Source organism: Capra hircus, chromosome 1, assembly GCF_001704415.2.
Source record: "Capra hircus breed San Clemente chromosome 1, ASM170441v1, whole genome shotgun sequence".
NCBI classification, from domain to species: domain Eukaryota; kingdom Metazoa; phylum Chordata; class Mammalia; order Artiodactyla; family Bovidae; genus Capra; species Capra hircus.
Window position 1 is genome coordinate 41,972,730 of NC_030808.1, and position 15,177 is coordinate 41,987,906.

Sequence of the window (15,177 nt, forward strand, 5' to 3'; positions counted from 1 at the left end):
TTCCTGAGGGAAACCAGGAACTGGTACTGAATCTGAAACTGTGGGTCAAAGGTGTAAAATGCATAGTGGAATCCCTACCTCTGATTGCCCGAGTTTAAAACAGAAACCTAGGGGAATGATTTTTCAGTTATATCCTAATTGCATTAAAGGTTTCGCAACTTTTAAATATTGGAAAACATATAATAGGAAAGTGATGGCAGTGCTTGGAAAACATATAATAAACCAGAATAGTGTCTGAATGTAAGTAGTGAATAACATGTTAATTCATTGTTATATGTTGTCTAGCAGTGTCACTGTGAATGTGTTTTACTAAAGTACTTCTATGACAGAGATTTCTTCTTTTTGTAGCTTTTTTTTTTAGCTTTAAACTCTTATAAAACCAGATTAAAGTATTCCTAGTATACTTTAACCAACCATTCATTTCTTATTTAGTTGGCTTGCCTACCCGGATATTAATTTCAAGGGGCAAGCTATAGTTTTGGAGGAAGACCATGGACTCTTTGAGATTTCTGCAGCAGAAATGAAATCATTGCATCCACTTCAAATGGTAAGCAGATATAAAACGAAACATTTTCCCAAGTATCCATGAATTCAAAAATAAGAGCTCTGATGATTGGTCATGCATCTTGGTCTTAAGACATGTATATGTCTGCTACAGAATGGGCAAACTATTCATACATTATTGTTTTGTTTCTTTCAGTCTTTGTGAAAATATTTTAATGTTTTCTAGAAACATTTCCATTTTAATGTTTTTCTAGATGTTTGAATTTACTTTGTACTATATTTATCACAATTCATGCAGCTTCCTTATAAGGTAATACTCTGACTTTAAAAAATTCTAAATTTGTTTTTTTGATGCTTATTAGAAAATTGGTTGTTGTATATTATACTCTTCCATTGCAATAATGAATGATAAGTTCAGCATTAATAATAAATGGGTAGGTCTGTGAATGGTTACTTTCTTAAAAGTAATAAATGTTTGTATTAATGATTTATTTTGTTGCAAATATTTTTATTTGAGCGGCAAACTGTTCAATTAAATAGTGGCTATGTGACAAACCGTTTTTGTGCTGTGCCTTTAAAAAATACTAAAAACCAGCAAAAACGGAAATTTTAAGGAGTATTACAATGCAGAGTAGCACTGGAAACAAAGAAATGATACACTAGAGCTTTTGTGAGGAGTGGGTTACCTTTTATGCTCTTATCTCCATGTGGTCACAAAGACAGCAAGTGTGATAGGACTTGGAAGATGAAATGCTCTAACACAGAAAGCCCAAGCCTTTGTAGAGAAGAAACTGAGTATTAAGTGGTTTAGAAATCTACCCTGCCAAATAAAGTTTTCAGTGTACTAACAACTCCACTCTTCTTTTTGAGACACTCTGCTGTGGGATTAAATCTTTAATTGGTCACATGTACTTAAGCACTAAAGCTTGGTTTCCTTCCTTGTAGTGGTTGTACTCTGGAAAGTATCTTTCCAAGATTTCTTACCCCATTTACATTGATATAGAGTAGTCTGACTTGATTTTGACTGCTGTAGAATTCTATACTTAAAATTTTTAAATACCACAACATAAATTTGGTATGTAATCTTCACCAATCAAGTTTTTATATAACCTACATACATTACCTAGTTACTTGTGGTTAGGTATATTTTAAATATGAATATATCTAATATTAAAATTTTTTGTCATCTTAAGGGTGGACTGAAAGTGGAAATGCCTATGAACTTAAAGGTGAGTCTTGAACACTTTGGTAGCAGGCTAAAAAGTTTGAGAATTAAATCTTTAACTATTTGTGTGTGTGGTAAGTCGCTTCAGTCATGTCCGACTCTTTGCAACCTCATGGACTGTAGCCCATGAAGCTCCTCCGTCCACAGGATTTTCCAGGCAAGAATACTGGAGTGGGTTGCCATTTCTTTCTCCAGGGTATCTTCCTGACCCAGGGATTGAACCCACGTTTCTTGTATCTCCTGCACTAGCAGGCGAGTTCTTTATCACTAGCACCACCTGGGAAGCCCCTTAACTATTTGGGACTATTACAGTTTAAATGTGATTACCTGAATGTATGCTGGCAATATCTAGGTAATATATCTTGGGTTGGTGGGCAGTGGCTGCACAAAGGAGTTGCTGAGGGCCCATGCTCAAATGACAAGAGGGCTCAGTACAGAAAGGTGGAGGTCTGTTCTGACAACCCAGTCTGACCCAGTAAGCACCTACAGGCTGGAAAGATGATAGGTTTGATATTTATTTTATCGGGGGCAAGGGGTTGAGGTGATAGCTAGACTTTCAAGTGGAAATACCCAGCAGGCTTTTGGGAGTGGTGCTCAGGATGGAGATCAAGGATGATCAGGAGGAGATGCAAGCAGCTTTATCAGGTGATGTCAGTTTGAAAGTATGAGTATCTGAAGGGAACAGTAGAGGCACTGAAAACTGGGGTGGCAGTAATGCTAGAATTAAGTACGTTTTGGGAAAGAGAAAGAAATGGGACTGTAGAATGCCTGTAAAGATAGGAAGAAAATCAGTGTAGTGATGAAAGATGCAAACAGGCCTTGTTTAATTAGAGCAAGCACTTTCAGAGGCAGGCAAGGACACAGGGATTCATCCATCCTCCTCTCCAAACCAAGGCACAATTCCCCCAGCTTTCCCATTTCTGGGCTTCCTAATTTGTGGAATTGACTACCATTCTCCCAATCACATAGATGGAGTTTTTTTTTAAAACTTAGTATCTGAATGAATCTAATACAATTTGGCTATATGTTAGAATCATACATATGTGAGTTCTAAAAAAAAATGCTTATGCCTCGGTTCCATTGGAAAAGATACTTATTTGGCCTGGGGTGTGGTTAAAATATTTCAGAGCTCCCCAGGTGACTCTTGACATGCAGCCAAGGTTTTGAACTAGTGATCTAATAAGTGAAGAACTCGTTGTGACACTCCCTGAGTGACTTGTCTCAGTCTCTTTGCTGCATCAGAGCTTTGGGCTGGCTCTTCTGTGGACAGTTGCAGTCTGAGGCATGTGAATGGAATGGTTATCCTAGACAGTCACAATTTTTAAGTTGTTAGATGTTGGCTTGTGACTTACTCATCAAAGAATTACTGCTTCTTACTTAGTTTCAATGTGTTCAACATATGTAGCGTGTATTAAACCCAAATAATACTTCATCACTTCCAATACAGCACTCTGAAAATTTAATATGTAGAAAACAGCAGGAGCAGTACTAAATATTTTTTTTTCAGACTGTGTAATGTTCTCAGTGTTATTGTTGTTTTTCTTTTTTTAAATAAAGAAGCTACAACTTGCTGGTTCAGTGTGTCTAAGCATGGGACTTTATTCACCAATTGTATACAAATTATGCCATCAGCCATAAATAGGACCAGGTGATAAAGTGTAGGTAGATGAGTGCTATTACTGTCATCACTTCCCTGAACCCCAAGGGCAGCTTATGCTTGGGAAATAAAATTTAAAAAAATAGAAGGGAAGTACTTGTACCAATCCAAGTTTGAAGTAAACGAAATGCTAGAAATCTGTGTCCTACTGCATTCCCTCCTCCATTTGAACCAAATATCCAATAAGAATACCAAATTTTTTTCAATCATTTCTAACTTTTAGGAAGTTTTTAATTTAAATTCGGGAATTTGTATGTGTAATTCTTCTCAGTGATTAGTAGTAACCATACAAGCAATGTTGTAAGAAATAGCAAGTTTTCTTAAACTCAAGAGAATTTTGGTTTCTTAATAGAGGAAATTCAGTAAATATATAGCTGGTCTGTATCAAATATTGAACAGAGAGAAAAACATGGATAGTTCAAGACAGTTTACTCTTTGCAATGGACCTAGGATTTGGGTAAATAGAACATGTAATTATATTTGAGTATGTTGATATAAGAGAAACATATTATCAAGATATTATATCTTTATAATGGATAAAGACTCACATATTCCTTGTGAATGTCAGACAGTATTCTATATTTTAAGTATAAAGGAAGAAAATGAACAGTGGTCCTTCATTCAGGTTGTGGCCTTCAGTGTCATATAAATCAGTATGTATCTGTTCTAAAATATGAGCATGCTAAGTGATTTTTTTCATATTTTTCAGGTTATTATTTATGAAAAACCTCACTTCCATGGACAGGCCAAAGAGTTTAGTGAACACATAGATTCTGTCCCTAATTTTTTAAAAAATGATGTAGACTTTCATGGAATTGGATCAATCCGTGTCATCGGTGGAGTGTGAGTATTATATATTTTCCATATGTGATTCACTTGTCTACTTTTGAAGATCAGCACCCAAAATGTGCTGAGCAGAGCAAAAACAACCTACCTTAATCTAAAAATATACGTCCCTTCTGAAATGTGGGAAATAGAACCTATTACTGGCAGCTTTCTGTGAACTCGTGTTAGTATTAGAAATTATGAGATAGTTTAAATGAAGGGAACAGTTTCTAAAACTTAAGCTCTTAGTATTTGTAAGCACAGTATAGAAGATAAGAATTGCAAGACAAGATTATTTCTTGACAGATTATGCACATGCATGAGAGTCCCAATTTTCACTCTGTTCTGCCTCAGTTGACTCAGTCCTCTCTCATTAAAGAGGTGGCCTGGGCTGTGTGTTTACAAAATCAAGGATTCTTGACATTGGTTACCTTCTGGCCCTGCTCTGTTTTTAAGAAAGCTCCTGAAGAACAAATCCAAGTGTAACCAATGCACCTCTACCCTACTCTCAATCAGCAGTTACTGGACTAGGGTGAAACTTTGTATTTGTATCCTCACAGGTAAAACCATCGAAAAGAAGCTTTCCTCATAACTTAATTGCCATGGTCAACTCAGGGCTAGAATTCCTTCAGACAACATGTTAATCTCTCTGTTGATAGGTTGAATTATTAATATTTAAAATGTTGGTTTATTTTCATTTAAGTATCAATATCTCTTATTTGTAGTACATCATATAACTTGTTCATTGTATTCTAGCAAAAGATGCTGCTCAAATATTTCATTCAAAGAAGTTAAATGACTTGTTTAAGATTACTCAAGGGGCTATATTTAGAGACTTAGTCTTTGCAGTTTCTGACACTAGTTCAAGTAATGGATACACTAACCAAAATGGAAATGTACTACGCAATGCATTGGATATGTAGGTCATGTCGGTAACTAGTCTTGTTACTGACTAAGGTTCTTGACCTCCTTAATCAATAGGAATTGATCAGAGACCAGACTGGAAATTCAGGCAAGGCTTTATTAGGCCTCTTGTTGCAGCAGAGGGGATCAAGAACAAACAACAGGATTCCCCTGCTTGCTTGTTCCCTGAGGTAGAGGCGAGCTTGTTCCTTATGTGGAGTGAGGGTAGAGCTTGTCCGGGAATTGACGGCTTAGTGGTTTGCCCACCCCTTAGGTGGTATCATCTGCACAGGGCATGCACAGTTCTCTGCCTTTGCTCCTGATCCCCTGCTTTTTCTTTCTTTTTTTTGGTCTTTGTGTCTTTTGTCCAGAGTTTGCCCCAACTGTACATGAACACAGTGATTTGTAGTCCCATAGTTTCTTCGTACTTTGTTCCTCCAGGAGAGGTTTATTCATGTGTAAGCATTGCAACACTGCAGCAAAGGGTTCCAGGCCCCAGCCTGTCTCAGTCTGAAATATTAGTTATTATCCAGTTCCTCACCTTTGAATTTAAAAAATTTATCAGAGACTTGAAAAACAAATCTGTTTTGGATAAATTTTTATTGTGTTGTGTATAGTCGTAGTGTTCTCTGATCTGTGGACATGTGCACTTATTTTCTAAGTGTATTTGTGATTATTTTATAAAATCTCAAAATATTATGGCTAGTAAAACATTATACACACTTTCATTTTTTATATGACACCTGCTGGAGAAGGCAATGGCACCCCACTCCAGTACTCTTGCCTGGAAAATCCCATGGACAGAGGAGCCTGCTGGGCTGCAGTCCATAGGATCACTGAGGATCAGACACGACTGAGCGACTTCACTTTCATGCATTGGAGAAGGCAATGGCAACCCACTCCAGTGTTCTTGCCTGGAGAATCCCAGGGACGGGGGAGCCTGGTGGGCTGCCGTCTCTGGGGTCACGCAGAGTCAGACACGACTGAAGTGACTTAGCAGCAGCAGCAGCAGGAGAAAAATGTGATGTCCAATATAAAGATGAACAGGTGACTTATTTTTTTCACTAATTCTATTTTTTTTTTTTTACTGCTTCACTATTTCATTATTTTTCACTTTTAACTCTTGAACTTTATCTGTAAATAATAGGAACTCTTCCTCACCTCTGTCCTAAGGAGTCTAAAGAAAATGAGGTTGATGTGTCTTAATTTTTCTCAGATAACATCTATTTTTAAATATCCCAGATATATGTAAATTTTAATCTTAATTAAAACTTAATCTATTGAGAAAGGCTGTGCAGGTTTTTGAACTGTTATACTTTACTGATTTCTCCTTTAATATTAGGTCTTCTGTATCTTATTTTTCCCATTCAGGTATATGAAAAGCATGTTTTGAATAGTCCCATTTATATAAACTTAGAATTCGAAAGTTCTCTTGTAAAATTTATTTTCACTTAGTAGTTTAAGAATAGAATAATAGTAGTTTCTTTATATTTTACAAATTTGCTAATATGTATAAAATGTTTATTCTAACTCACATGGACCCTTACCCTTTTCCCTACCATAGGCACACCTACAGAAATTAGATATGGGTTCAGTACTGAGTGGCTACTGTTACCTCATAACCTAGGAAAACAGTTCCTAGGAATACGTTTTGTATCTTCCCAAAAGAATGTAGTTAGCCCTACCCGGCTTCATTTTGACAAGCTCTAGAATTCAGAAGTCCCCAACCCAGGAGCCCACAGTAGTCACTCTTGGAATCTGCCCCATTGGAGCAGGTCCCACTCTAGTTACACAGTGCCAGCTAAGGGCAGATTTAAGCAGGGCAGCATGTGTTTTATCTATGCCCACACTGCATTAGCTACTGTGGGTTACTGCAGATTAAGGTTAAGTTTCCTGAAGAACTAATGAGTAACTGTGTTTATTAGTGTTCGGTACTGATAATTTCAAATTAGAAGTCAAGAAATCTCTGTCCTTGGAAAGTCTGCCATGGTGCTTCCTGTTTCCATTATCACCACTGATAAAATGGTGGGAGCAACGTTTCCTACCTGTAAATATTTACAGAAGTCTTTGTATATATTTAGACCACCAGGGCTAATACCAGCCCAGTCGCATTTCCTACTTTCTCCTTGCTAAACCCTCCTGTAATGTGTTTCTGATCCAAAGCTGATGACAGGTTCCTTTGAGTTAAACCCTAAATACATGTTTAATATAGTGATCATTCTGTGATTCCAGCAGGGCTTAATCAGAAAAATAAGACTGATTGTCTTTGAATCTCATTGTGGCTTTGCAGTATTTCTCATTGTCTGTGCTTTCCATTATTTTTTCCTTGGCAGGCTATTCTCCAACCACGCTGTGATGGTGGTATAGGGTCAGGCCACAAACATTAAATGTGTTCCTGTGTTGCAATCCTGTAACAGCTAACCTTTTGTTGGCAAAAGCCTCCAAACTATAAAAAATATTGATCCATGAAGTTTACACCATTCGTTTGTCTCTGTAAATGCTAGCAAAATAAGTGTATTGCTTTTTTAAGAGAGGTGATGTGCAACTGGGTGCTTTATCATGATTTTCTCTCTTTCTTGACTGTGGTTTTATTAATAACTCAGTTGTATGTCCTCTATTTGTAGATGGGTTGCCTATGAAAAAGAACATTTTAAAGGCCAGCAGTTCTTGCTTGAAGAAGGAGATTTTGAAGACAGTAATGCCTTTGGGGCATTAAGTGGTTCCATCTTGTCTTTCCGGTACTTACAAGCTGTGAGTTAACTTCCTTATTCTTAATTTTCTTTTTCTTTTTTTTTTTTTAGCTTTCCATGAAAACTGGACATGACCTCTGGTAGAATATAAAATGATAAAATGTTTCTACTACCTGAGACCATTAAACTGAATGGCTTATATGACTTGCCTTTCTTAACTGCCGTGATTATTACAGAATATTTGTGTGTATTTTTCATCCATTGATTCCATAATGATTTTTGAACACCTGCTGTTAGATAGATTGTGTCAGGTGCTGGAGATATGATGGCTAGACACTGACTACCTATCTGTTAGGGCTGATGAAAGTGAAAGTGAAGTCGCTCAGTTGTGTCCGATGTGACCCCATGGACACTAGGCTCCTCTGTCCATGGGATTTTCTTGGCAAGAGTACTGGAGTGGGTTGCCTTTTCCTTCTCCAGGGAACTTCCCGACCCAGGGATCGAACCCAGGTCTCCCGCATTGTAGACAGATGCTTTACTGTCTGAGCCACCAGGTTGATAGTACCTATGTAAATGTTTGATATTGTTTGACTGTGATTGGATTCAACACAAAGTATTCAGGATACCCAGACAAAAGTCAAATACTTCCCTTTTGAAGTGGGCAGGAAAAGAGGGCAGCTGAGTTGAAATTTCAAGTTTGAGAGTTAGCTAAGTGAAATTTGGGAACAGGGTGAAGAAGAAAGATGGGTGTTTTAGCAAGAGGTTAACATTTTAAAAAGCAAGGATAGGAGCCAGTGTTGGGGATGAGCTCGCGCAGGGGGCATCTGGCAGTGTCTGGAGACATTTTGGATTGTTATGACTTTGGGAGGGTTGGGGATTGTCAGGCTACAGACATCGAGTGGGTAGAGGCCAGGGAGGCTGTTCAACCCCTACAATTCACTGGACAGCCCCCACAGCAAGGAGTCATCAGCCTAAAATATTACTGGTGCTGAAGTTGAGAAACCCTCATATAAGTGAAACTGATATATTTTGGAAATGTAGTAAAAATAGGATATTAGAGCTTGGGAAGGTGAATCCAGAGCCAGAAAATGAAGGGCCTTATATGCCATGTTGAGGAGTTCACACTTTTTTTCTTGACCAGAAGGAAGGAATTTTAGGCCTAGTGAGTGTGATTAGATTAGCATTTTAGAAAGGTTTTTATTTTTTTGGTGAATGTATCAAGGACTAGCATGAGGTGAAGGAGGTAAGCCTGGAGGCAGGAAGCCTAGAATGTTCCAGGACTGGAAGACACAGGGAAGAGGAGCTAGAAGGACGCTAGAGAGTTCTGCAGGATATCAGAGCTTGCTTATCAGATGTTGCTCACTTTTCTGACCAGCTCTGGAGACTTCTGTAGTGTGTTCAGAGGGCCATGTTTTCTCATAATTAAGAAGTTATACCACTGCAGTATATTTCCAAAATAATCTTTTCCCATATAAACTCTAAACTATCTGGCATGGCCTCCAAAGCCACCCTTTGTAGGAACTGATGATGCAGTGACGGGTGATTCTCGGGTCCAGGTGGGCTCTTGCCGCTCTGTCCCCTAAGTTTCTATGTCAGGGTCATGGGCACCACTGTTGCAACGCCTCACTCGGTCGGGCAGCAGGAGCCAGAATGGGAGAGAAGAATCATAGGGAATAAGGGAGCTTTTTTTTTTTGTCCACAGTGATCCTTGTTAGTAAAAAAGTGAGTTGAAAAACCAGTTCTACCTAAAAGAAGTTTAGCAGAGCCAACTGAAGATTGGGTACTAAGTTGTCTGAGCAGTGGACAGGTAGCTTTTGAGGTATTTAGCTCTCAATTCTAATGTACAGGGGCCACAGGTTTTCTCTAGCCACTTCTTCCTTGAGGACTAAAAGGCACACCAGACAAAACATGATAAAGCCTGCATCTTTTTCTCTTTTAGTTCATGATAACTGCATGCATTGAGGAAGTTAAGCATCATAATTCAGAGCATCTCCCACCTAGTACTGAATGATTTTAAGAATTTCCCTCCTGATTTAAAAGAAAAAAGCGGAGCTGAAGTTTGCTTCTAGAAATGTTCAGCAGAAAATGTGATGGTATCTTCCAAGGTGACTGTGACTAAAACAGGCAAAACTCCAAGATTTCACTAGTTGAATTCTTCAAATAGTAGGAAATGTGGAAAGAAAAAAACACTATAGCTAAAAAGTCAGGAGATACTTGATAGAGATAGTCTATGAGAACAGAAATTAAACTACTGCTGCAAATAGAAGTTTTCGGTATTTATGAAAATGATAACACATAGTTTTTAATACACATAATTTCCTTCAAAGAAAACCTATTATCTTTAAATTAGGTTTAAAAAAAATTAAGACTAGCTTGTAAAGATATTATCATCATCCTCATTATGATATTCCTAACATCTTCAGGTGCTTACTAATGGCTTTACATTCATAGTTGTACTTAATCTTCACAAAAATGATGAGATAGAGAGTTTTATGACTCCCATATTACAGATGCAGAAACTGAGGATCTCAGAGCTTAGGTACTGTGTCCAGGTGCAGAGCTGACAGGTGACTCTGTCTTACTCTAGAGCCCATGTCACATTTCCCATTTTCCTTGTCACTGAATGATTAGACTAAAAAGCACTTCAGGAGTGGAAAGCTGGAATCTCATTCAGCCAATAGCTTATTAACATTTCATTTGTAGCTGTAAATATACAATTACTCTGCAGACTAATACACGTGTATAGTAAAGAATTATGTACATAAATTTAAATTATAAACAGTCTGAAAATTATGTTCACACAAATGTTTTCACATGAAATATTTTCTTCAGACATAGCATGGAATTGGGTAGAGATTCTCTTTTTAAAAACCACTTTATTGAAGCATGATTGACATGTAGAAAGCTGTACGTATTTATTGTATACAATCGAGGCATTTGGGAATAAGTATATACCCATCATACTATCAAGGCCCTGGACATACTTGTCTCCTCTCAGAGTTTCCTCATGCCCTCTTTACAATTAGTAATTTTTTTGTGATAAGACACAACATAAGATCTACCCTCTTTGAAAATTTTAAGTATATGATACAGTTATTGTTAGACATAGGGTGAACAGCTCTTGGGGTTGTCATAGACAGTGGGATTAACAGGCAGCGCTGATGTGAGACATATAGGCTCTCAAAGGTCTCTAACCTGGGAAAGAGTAAAGCACTGCTTTTGAGATCTAAGTTGAAATAATATCAAATAAACAGATGAAAGGTAGGAAAGTTGCATAACATAATGCAGTCTTCTAATGTCCTGGCTCTAGTATATGGAACACTCTGGATCTACAAAGGTCAGATCTTGGACATGTCCCTTAGGGATAATGTGGTCTGTGTCACGAAGTGCTTTGGAGAGGATGACCAGAAATGTGTTTCTAATTCCAAATGAGTCAGGCAGATATAGTGACTTGGAGTTGATTATTGTATAAAGAGAAAAGGACCAAGAGGAAGGAATATAGCAGTAATTTAGACTCCAGGGATTAAAGAAGGAATTTTTATTCTTGGCTCTCTCTATAAGTTTCTTGGTATGCTTGTTTTCCCTCAGTTTCAAACTCTCCTAGGTTTGGATTTGCTTTTGTTCTGATTTTCAGACTCGAGGCCTCTTTTCAGATCTGTAAAACCAGGTGGTATGCAGCAGACACCATTGTGTCCCCTAAATTAATGGACACATCAGATCTCCCCTGGTGTCTTGGTGTCTTGTTTTATGCTGCCCACCCAAGGGGGTTGTGGTGCAGGAGTTCCAGAACCTGATGAGCTGAGGGATTTTATGAAATTTAAAGGTAATCAAATTATTGATCCTTAAGACTTATTTTTGGTCCTGAAGCAACTGCTCATTAGCTCATTCTAACAGTGGGGAGTACTGTGCCTGAGACTGCATTAGACTCTCCTGATTTTTGGTTCTGTTTAAGTGCTTTAAAATGGAGTGAAGATTTGAGGTTCCATCATTATTCATCTTTCTGGAGCAACAGAGCTCCGCTTAAATCCATGTGACTTTGAAAGTTATTTAATAAGTTTAAGTTATTTAATTGTGCTTAGAGTTGGAATGATGGTAGCCTGGTAACCTCACAGGACTTGGGTCCTATTATAGTCACCTCATGAACAAGGCAGTTAAGTTTGGTTTTTTGTTTTTGTGTTTTCTTACATATTTTATTTATTTTACTTTGGACATGTGACCCTGGAGATTTTGCCCCAGATGATTGGATTTGGCTTAGAGTTAGAGCTCCCTGCAGCAGGAACACCATATTGATGGCAGCTAGTCAACTGGATCAGATATTGTGTATTTGGTAGGTTTGAGTGTAACAAGCAGAGAGGATCAAAGCCAGGAGACAGACTCAGAAACATTTTTAGAAAAAGATGGAAGGCAGAAGCTACAAGGCAAGGAAAGCTATGAATAAACAAAAGCAGGAGGTTAAATGAGAGAACAGTGTCTCTGTTAGAAGACCCCTGTGCCCTTGGCCACATCTCTGGGCATGGGAGCCAGAGCAGGAAGGACAGAGACTCCAGCCATGTGAGTATATTTATTTGTGAACCCGTGGACTGCCAGCACTTGTACTTGGCACTGGGTCCTGTGACAGTAAACCCCTCCTTCTCTGTTCAGCCCCAGGCTGCACCATGGCCCAATGGCCTGTGCCTCCAGCCTGCTTCCCACCTCACCCTCCTCACGGCTGCCAGTCTTCCACAACCCATGCCATAGGATTCATCAAAACAGTGTTCAAGTAAACATCACACTGTAATACAAGTGGTTTCTCAGTGAAAAGGCACAATCACAGCACATGTTCCCATTTTACTCCAGCGTGATGCAGTGGCCCATAGCATATGTCAGCTTATCTCTGCTCTCCTGTAACCCTAACAGGGAGTAGATAGAGAACAGTGGTAGGGGCAGACAAGGTAAAAGCAGAGGTGGGTCATCACAGAGTCACGAGAGTAGCGGGGGAGAAGTCTGTGTGTGAGAGCTGCTGAAGGCCTGCCCATTGTGGCTGGGCCGGACTTGGTTGGCAGCTATTGATATCAGCTCTTGACTAGGACCGGATGGCCACCTTCACTTGTCATCACCACATTTTATCCTCACAGCCACCTGGAGCTAAGTATGTACTTTCAAGGTTGTAAGAAACAGAGGCAAGTTCATGTTCCTTGGGTGATGGAAGTTTCTTTTGTCAGTATAAGCAAGTTTGTTGATATGGTACCCAGGCTGTAAAATTTCACTGGGGAGGCTTGTCCTGGGCAAGCAAATCTCTGTTGTTATTTAGTCACAAAGGTGTGTGCAGATCTTTGTGACCTCATAGACTGTAGGCCACTAGGCTCCTCTGTCCATGAGATTTCCCAGGCAAGAATATTGGAGTGGGTTGCCATTTCCTTTTCCAGGGGATCTTCCCAACCCAGGGATCAAGCCCATGTCTCCTGCATTGGCAGGTGAATTCTCTACCACAGAGCCACCAGGGAACCCAAGAAATCTCTAATAGGATGTTAGGGCCTTGATTTAATATATGTATATTCTAGATTTGTATTTGGAAAATTCCAGATCTATGTCTATAATGAGATACAGAAATATCTATGTGTATATGTGCATGCATACATATATACACATATATATGTAAATTGAGGATTTAAGGAAGCTCAAAAGATAACAAGTGCACGTGTTTGAAAAGTATTCTGTTAATAAGGTGAGGGATAGATAGTGGGAGTCATAAAGACTAAATTCACCTGGCTTCCACGTTTTTAAGAAAGATGCAAAAGCAATGAAGGCGACAGGTGTTCTCAGGTTCCACATGTTTACCCAAGGAGGAATTGAAAACCCAAATATGGCTTAGAAAATATAATGAAAATTTCAGTAAAAAGCCTTTATCTTTTTTCCTGAAGTTTCAAATGAAATTTGACCCACCTGTATCAGCAGTTTTTAAAATCCTTGAAAGTTGACATGTACGTTGTAAGTGCAAGAGAATTTTTTTTTCAGATGTATTTTCTTTCTCCTCATAGATGCTTTGTTTTTATTGGATACTGTTTTGCTTGTTCATGTAAAATGAATGTTTGTCCTGGAAATCTTAGATTGTAATAATAATCATAATGAGAAATTTGATAGTGTTTGAGATGTATAGAAGCTGATAACATTTTTTGTAGGTCTAAAACTTGAGCTGCAAACAATGAAATAATAGGCAGAAATAAAGAGTTTTTATTTTTTTTTAATGTGTTCTGTATTTTCCAGTTAAAAATACACCTATTTGAAATTCTGAAAAAATATAGGGTAAAATTTTTCAACTTCTGGACCCAAAGGTAACCACTCTTGGTTTTTCTTTTTTTTTCTTCTATCCTTTTTTAAATGAAAAGTTGAGGGTTTTGTGAGAATTTCTCATCTTACCAAGCTTTTAAGTTTTAGTTTTTGTCCTACTCTTTTATCCTTACATTTATATCTGACAGTGATTAAGAGTTTAGAATAGACAAACAGATTTACACTCAAATTCAACCTTTGCCCCTCAATAGCTATGATATATCAGGGAGTTGACTCAATTTTGTCAGCTGTAAAATAGGAGTGATAGTAAAATAATCACATCAGAAATAAGGCATGTAACGCTCTTGGCAGAAATGAGTATGTGATATATTTTTAACTGTTAACTTGTTAAAAACTCTCCTTAATTGTATTTATTCCATCAAGCAGTGGATGCTTAAAGGTTTGTGTTTGTAAATCTTTTGGACATTTATACTATTTACAGCTTTTCACTATGATAAATAATTCATCTTTGCATATAAATTAACTGTCATTCAGTTTTAAGAAACTTAAGAAAAAAGGAATATCACACTCAAAGAATAAACAATTTCAGTCTTTTAAATATATGTCTAAATTGTTTTCTAAAATAGCTGCAGAACATATATTTCCACCAGAGACGTTCCCTGCTAAAACTGGGTTTTTAGATATTGCTTGACTTAAAAAGTGAAACTGTATCTGTCTTAATTTGAATTTCTTTATTCTTGTAGTGAAATTAGACATTTGTTTGTTTTTAACTTAATCTTTTTTGTAAATAATGTTTATTTTGTGAATTAACTGTCAAGTTGGGTCTTATAATTTTTCTGTGATTTTTAAGTATTCTGTCTGACTACATGGAGATGTTGTCCTCTGATTTTAATTTTTATAAAACAATTTTTTTCAAGCAAATTTCATTTATTCTGTTATATTTAAACTCATAAAATCCTCTCCCACGATGCCCACAGTACATTGTATGTTTACTTTCTGTTTCAGGTGGCTTTTGCTCTTTAGGCACAAGTTAGACTTAGTTTCCTTTATAATTACCGTTACATATGATAGTCTGTAAGTGCCAGCAGTTTACTGACTGTGAACTA

The 15,177-nt window shown here is 37.7% G+C and overlaps 1 protein-coding gene across 2 annotated transcripts in view; it reads left to right on the plus strand.

Annotated features, from left to right (window-relative positions):
• CRYBG3 (crystallin beta-gamma domain containing 3) overlaps positions 1-15,177 on the plus strand; it is a 124,546-nt gene that overhangs the window by 68,864 nt on the left and 40,505 nt on the right. For both annotated transcript variants that reach the window (XM_018056904.1, XM_018056951.1), the window contains exons 9-12: positions 433-547; positions 1,698-1,733; positions 4,096-4,229; positions 7,739-7,865. In XM_018056904.1, coding sequence (XP_017912393.1) covers positions 433-547; positions 1,698-1,733; positions 4,096-4,229; positions 7,739-7,865 — 412 coding nt within the window. The remainder of the gene's footprint in view (positions 1-432; positions 548-1,697; positions 1,734-4,095; positions 4,230-7,738; positions 7,866-15,177) is intronic.